The sequence below is a fragment of the Episyrphus balteatus genome, chromosome X, assembly GCF_945859705.1.
Source record: "Episyrphus balteatus chromosome X, idEpiBalt1.1, whole genome shotgun sequence".
In the NCBI taxonomy this organism is placed as follows: domain Eukaryota; kingdom Metazoa; phylum Arthropoda; class Insecta; order Diptera; family Syrphidae; genus Episyrphus; species Episyrphus balteatus.
Window position 1 is genome coordinate 1,277,217 of NC_079138.1, and position 6,113 is coordinate 1,283,329.

Below are 6,113 nucleotides of genomic sequence, written 5' to 3' on the forward strand. Positions count from 1 at the left end.
ACTGTAATATATGAAAATTTTGCTCGGCTTACGAGATATATTGAAAAAAAAAAAAAAAAACAAAAAAGGGGCTTTTTGCACCCTTATCTTCAATTTCCACCCTCTCATTTAATAGCACTCCGCGGTTTTATCTTCTCTGATAACCCCATAGAGGAAGGAATACAATACACAATCTTTCCCATACAAATCGTATGGGAAATAGAAATATGCGATGCGGCGGTACTAAATGTTAACATTAAGGGCTGAAACTTTTACAGTATTTTTTTTTCGTCGTTTCCAACAATATTTTCAACAATGCTTTGAACAAAAAAAAAATTTTTTTTTTTTGAATCAGTCTAATATATACACAGCAAGGAAAATTTATAGATACTTAGACTAAATAACTTATTTAACTTCTATTGCCGACTAAGAATTGATCAGGCTACACATTAATGAAAAGAAAATAATTTATTTATTTTATTACCGCACATGTTTTAAACACAGATATTTTTTCTATTTCGGAATTGAATATGTCCACTCAGCGAGAAGTTTCAATCAAGACTGACAAGTTACACAGCTGTTTGATAGATCTCTCTGTTATCACTAGCGACATCTGGTGGTTGGTAGGGCAACCTCGTCACTATCAAAACCGCAAATTTAGTTTCAGATAATTCTTTTTCTCTTGTTTTCACCAGTAGATGTCCTTACAAACAGGTTTGTGCTTTGAATTTTAACAAGATTTTGGTTTGTGTATGAACTAGATTTAGCTATCTTTATTTTATTATTCAGCCATTGTATATATCATTGTAATATATTTCTACTAAGAGGAATATATATACAATGTAAGAGGTCTGGGGTTCGATTCCGGCTTCGGGCAAGATTTTTTTTTAATTTTTTATCTACATTTTAAGAGTTTTAATAAATTTTGCATTTATAAATTGCAGTAAATTTAGTAATAGAGCGCTAGTTAGTAAAAGAAGTGAATAATTTCGTTACTGGTAAAACCACATTTAAGGACGTGTTTAAAATTTGAGTAGGTATCTTTCTAAATGCGTATTTAGCAATTGATTTATTAGTAAGGCCCATGTTAATAAATATTTTATGAACATTCTAATGGAATTAATTTTTTTTCCTTTATTTCAATTGGCTTTTTATACAAGAATTCCTATCGAACCAACTTAACAACTCAGAGAGCCTTTGAGTTTGGGCATTATTTGTTGTTTTTGAACTACAAAATAAAACAAATTATAATTGGGAGGTGGCAAATATGAACAAAAAAAGCCATAAAAATCGTCCACAAATGTTTGAAGCAGGTCGTTTTATTCTTGTATTTCTCATTGTTTAAGTAACTTTAATGTTTTTTTTTCTGCTATACATGTTTGTTTAATCAGATTTGTTAGTATCTTAGACATATAGGAAACAGAAGTCTTCATTTATTTTCAAAAAAAAAAAACTTAAGAAAATGATGAAAGAAAAGTCAAATGTGATTTAGCTGCAGTTTAATATTAATTTCCACTTGCTTTCCAAATAAACTATGGTGAAACATTAAAACTAACTCCACAAAGTCGGTTAACAGATCAAAGAACAGTAGATCGCTTTAGATATAAAGGTCAGATTGAATCATGTGTAAGATCTTATCTAAATTGAAGCTCTCGGTGAGTGACAAGCGTTCTGACAAGAAAAGAATGGACCACGATCACTTCGAAATGCTTTAACCGATTAGCCCATAACTCGAAACTTACAACAGCACTTAAGAAAATTGATAGTTCAATAGGGGTTTAAGTAATGTACACCTAGAAAAAAGCACATGTTGATAAAATGTTCGCAATCGGAAATCAACAAACATCCAGAGTCCTTGCGTATGGTAACATATTTTGAGTCAACATTTAACCCTACGCTATAGAACTCTGGATGTTTTTTGATGTACTCCTTTGCGATTGCGAACCAATACCATCTGTTGGTTTTATCAAAAAGTGCTTTTTTCTAGTCTTGCATGAATCAAATAACACCTGTTATTTGTTTCATTATGGGAATGAATTTAGTGCTGTCGTAATTGTCGGGTTGTGCCCTTATCATCTAGGCCGTTTTGAAGTGATCTGAGTCCATCATTCGCTTGTCAGATTACCTGCTGCTTACCGAGAGCTTCAATTTAGATAAGATCTTGCACATGATTTTATAACATGGTTTTTTGATCATATTTGATTTTTTTTTTTTTTTTTTTTTCTTAGTTAATATTTTTTTCTTTTTTGTAAATTTTATTGAAAATTAGATATATTTTTAAATAGTTTTATCGGAATATACCATTCAGAATAAAACATCTTTAAACGTTAGTGGAAAAAGCTCTTATCTTTCAATACTTCATCACTGTACGCAGACTTTTGTGGAGCACTGAATATCTTTCCTTCAGTCGTGCATTTGGAAATATTTATTAAAACTTGTGTCAGTTTTTTTTTTTTCATTTTTTTGTTGTCCCGGACAACAAAAGGTTAATATTATAAATGTTTTTTTTTTCTTTTTTTTTAACTCTCCGATTAAATGCAATAGAAATCTTTGTTGCCCTCTGAGTACAATGCACCATTGCTTTATTTCAAGTTTAAAATTTAATTATTTATTGCTCAAAAAAAAAAAAACACTGAAAACATTGTTAATTTACATCTTTCTTATCAGAATCAAGAGAATACTGTAAACAGAGTCGATCAAACTCTGATGACTTTTTCGCCAATTCATTGATACAATCGCTCCTTGGATAAAATTGTTTAAGTTGTTCCAAATAACGAGCTACAGCCTGTAAAGTTATTTACATTAAATTGATTTCATCATTGTATGTCTTGATTATTTACCTCGCTTCCTTTGCCACTTAAATGTGACAAAACCATCATATTAACCAACCCATCGTAATCATTGTGTTTTTTACTTAGAGTTTCCCGTAACTCCGATTCAGCTTCCTCGTAATGTTCTTGTCCCAGATGGCATATAGCTTGGCCATTCAACAACACTGGTGTTGGTTGATTTTTCTCACAGAATTCTTGAAAAATGTGAAAAGCGTCTTGCATTTGTTCAGTGCCAGTTGAAATGGCAATCCATGCCTGAGCTAATTGTGTCAACGTGGCATCATCGCTTATTTCTTGCATTTTACTTAGCAGTTGCTTGGCCAAATCAATGCGATTAAGGGCGAGAAGGCATTGAATCGAGAGTGCCATTGATTCTAGTTTATCGGATCCATGAAGAATTCTAGAAGAATTGATAAGCAATAAAGACAAAATAAAAAAATCGAAAAACCTACTTCAATGCATTTTCAAATTGATCATCGCGACAATAGACAATCGCAGCAGCAATATGCCACAAATTTGTTTCGTCTTCCTCTGCGGCACACTTGTCATTAAGAATTTGTAGAATCTCTTCAATCTTTGATGGATTTTCAATAGCTTCATAGACATGTCTTAGTGCTTGGAGTGGAGTTGAATCATTTTCTTTAATATCACTTAATATTAGTCGACCTGAATCAATTGCGAGATATGATAGATACATATAGGACAAGAGTTCTGAATTCCCGGTGGATTGTTCGGGTAGAGCAACATTGATGGAACCCATAAAATTGCCAATGTAATATTCATTGCGGGCATAGAATAGAGTTGAATTGCAATCGTCCTCGTTTGATTTCATCATTTTTTTTTTTTTATTTCAACAAACTAAAAATTTAACTTAAAAGACTTTATAAACACACAGGAATGACGTAGCCAATATTTTCGTTTTTAATTGTTACACGCAGAAACAGAAAATGAGATGAACTCGAACACATACGTTTATAAGAGCTGCAGTTGAAAAAAGTTCGTATTTGGGAAGTTCGAACATTTGTCCTTGTCTTCTGTTTCTTTTTACAATTTTCATTTTGAAGTTTTAAACACGGTGAAGACAAACCCCCGTGTGTGAATGGGGAACTTCCACCAATGTCAGTTCGGAGCTGCGTTCTTTTTCTAACAATAGTCAAATATAGTTGTTATGTCAAAAAATATTGTTGATGTGTCATTAGGGGGGTTCACATTGACTAACTTACCGGACAGACCAGCCGCCATTTGGTCTGATCTGATGCTGTTTTGATAGTGTGAACACCCATCCGACAGCCTGTCCGGTTTGCCGGATGGTTTTCAAAAAATTTTGATTTTTTGGTGGTCGGACGAACATGTTAGTCAATTAAACGACATGTCTGTCCGGCAGACAGTGATAATCCATTGTCTCTAATTTGAGAGCAGAATAGGGTAAAGATATATTAAAAATAAGCTGAAAAGTGGGTTTTGATGAAAATTGTCTGATGAGTGTGAACGAAAAATATAATTCGGCCATCAGGCCAAATGACAACGGGTCTGTCCGGTAAGTTGGTCAATGTGAACCCCCCTATTGTTAGAAAATGCTGAGGTGCGTTCTTTTTCTAACAAGAGTCAACTATCGTTGTTATGTCAAAAAATATTGTTGATGTGTCATTGTTAGAAATTGTTGGGTTTTTTACAAATCATTTAGGAACGATTTATTGTTAGATATTGTTAAACTGTCAAACACCAAAAAAAAAATTGTTTTGAAAATATTTTTATTTGCATAATTATAACAAAAATAATGTTTTTTAGTCAAAATAAATTCTTTTGCTTCATAAAATTGCAAAACTCTATTTTTATTTTCATTTTATTCCGCTTATTTCTAAAAGAAAAAAATCCTTAAGTTGGTTTTGTAAACAAAACATCCACTTTGACACATCAACAATCTCATGAGTCTTCAACTCATATCATGGAGGTGAGTTGGAAATAGTTACGATTTGTAACTATTTGACACTTCAAAACGAGTTTAGGAACGATGTTCATCTGTCAAATAGTTACAAATCGTAACTATTTTGTAGTTTAGGAACGACAAAAGTTAACGATAGTTAACAATAGTTAACTATTGTTAGAAAAAGAACGCACCTCTGGGTTCTTTACAAATCATTTAGGAAAGATTTATTGTTAGATATTGTTAAACTGTCAAACCATAAAAAAAAAAAAATTGTTTTGAGAATACTTTTGTTTATTTATTACCTATATGAAAGAGTTGTTGAAAATGTTCATAGTCAATAAAAAATTAATAAGTTCAACATAAAAACAAATAAAAAATATACTTTTATTTGCATAATTGTAACAAAAAATCATGTTTTTTTAATCAAAATAAATTCTCTCGCATCTAAAATTATAAAAATCTCTCTTTATTTTCATTTTATCCGCTTATTTCAAAAGAAAAAACATTTTGTGTTCGTTTTGTAAACAAAACATCCACTCTGAAGGCTTAACTACATTGGCTCAAAAAGTGACAAAGTACAAAAGTGAAAATTTTCAAACGCATTTTTTAATAGTTTTTTGGGCTGGAAAATTAAAACAAATGATGCAGAAAGCTTATTTTTTGGTCTTAAAAACAATTTGTATACTCTTTTTTACAAAAAAATTGCGCTAGCCAAAAAAAAAATATTTTCACTTTTGTACTTTTTCAAAAAGTGGTGTAACTTGTATGGGATCCATTTTATCTCGGCTTAGCTCCCATACAAATTATCGAAAATTTTTAGCCTAGATAAAATGGATCCCATACAAGTTATCGATAACTTGTATGGGAATTTTATCTCAGCTAAAATTTAGCGCGAGCAGCGTACCAGGCTATACAAGAAAAAGACGAAAGCGAAAAATATGACAACTCTAAATTTTTGTTGTGTCTGCTGTTTTCGGAACATTCAATATACAGTGCTGCCAAGATTTCAGGTTAAGCCCCGAGCCGTTTTTTTGTCCAGTAAGGACCGGTGGTAATAAAAAACACACCTAATACCTTTTGTTAGAACAAGAATGCACCTCAGCTATATCACACGAAGCATTAAGCCAGAACTATAATTGTCGGATCGTCGGATGCAAACGGAGGGGAACAGCGCTCGCAACCGCACTCGACGGATGAAAACTTATCGAAAATACAAAGAAAACAACAACAATTGACAGAAGCTTCCGACTCAATCGCCAATTATAGTTCTGGCTTTAAGAGGCGCGCCTCTTTTCAAACATAAAAGGCGCGTCCCACCAAGAAAAAATTTCTAAGGGCTCAATGTCATTTTGAAAGAGAGCAAAATTATTTTTTGG

General features: G+C 32.2%; 1 protein-coding gene across 1 annotated transcript; it reads right to left on the reverse strand.

Annotated features, from left to right (window-relative positions):
* Window positions 1–2,526: 2,526 nt before the first annotated feature.
* LOC129920675 (coatomer subunit epsilon) lies at window positions 2,527–3,754 on the reverse strand. Its single transcript, XM_056002140.1, has 3 exons — window positions 3,263–3,754; window positions 2,820–3,210; window positions 2,527–2,764 (listed from the first exon to the last, which is right to left on the reverse strand). The coding sequence occupies exons 1-3, from the start codon at window positions 3,643–3,645 to the stop codon at window positions 2,624–2,626; spliced, it is 915 nt and encodes a 304-aa protein (XP_055858115.1). The 5' UTR covers window positions 3,646–3,754; the 3' UTR covers window positions 2,527–2,623.
* Window positions 3,755–6,113: the final 2,359 nt, after the last annotated feature.

What these genes read in the sequence shown, in the direction of transcription:
- LOC129920675 (XM_056002140.1), bottom strand. Translation starts at nt 3,645, where the DNA reads ATGATGAAATCAAACGAGGACGATTGCAATTCAACTCTATTCTATGCC. An exon ending in CAATTTGAAAATGCATTGAA is followed by an intron (nt 3,211 to 3,262) that starts GTAGGTTTTTCG and finishes CAATTCTTCTAG; the next exon opens with AATTCTTCATGGATCCGATA. An exon ending in TAAGTGGCAAAGGAAGCGAG is followed by an intron (nt 2,765 to 2,819) that starts GTAAATAATCAA and finishes ATAACTTTACAG; the next exon opens with GCTGTAGCTCGTTATTTGGA.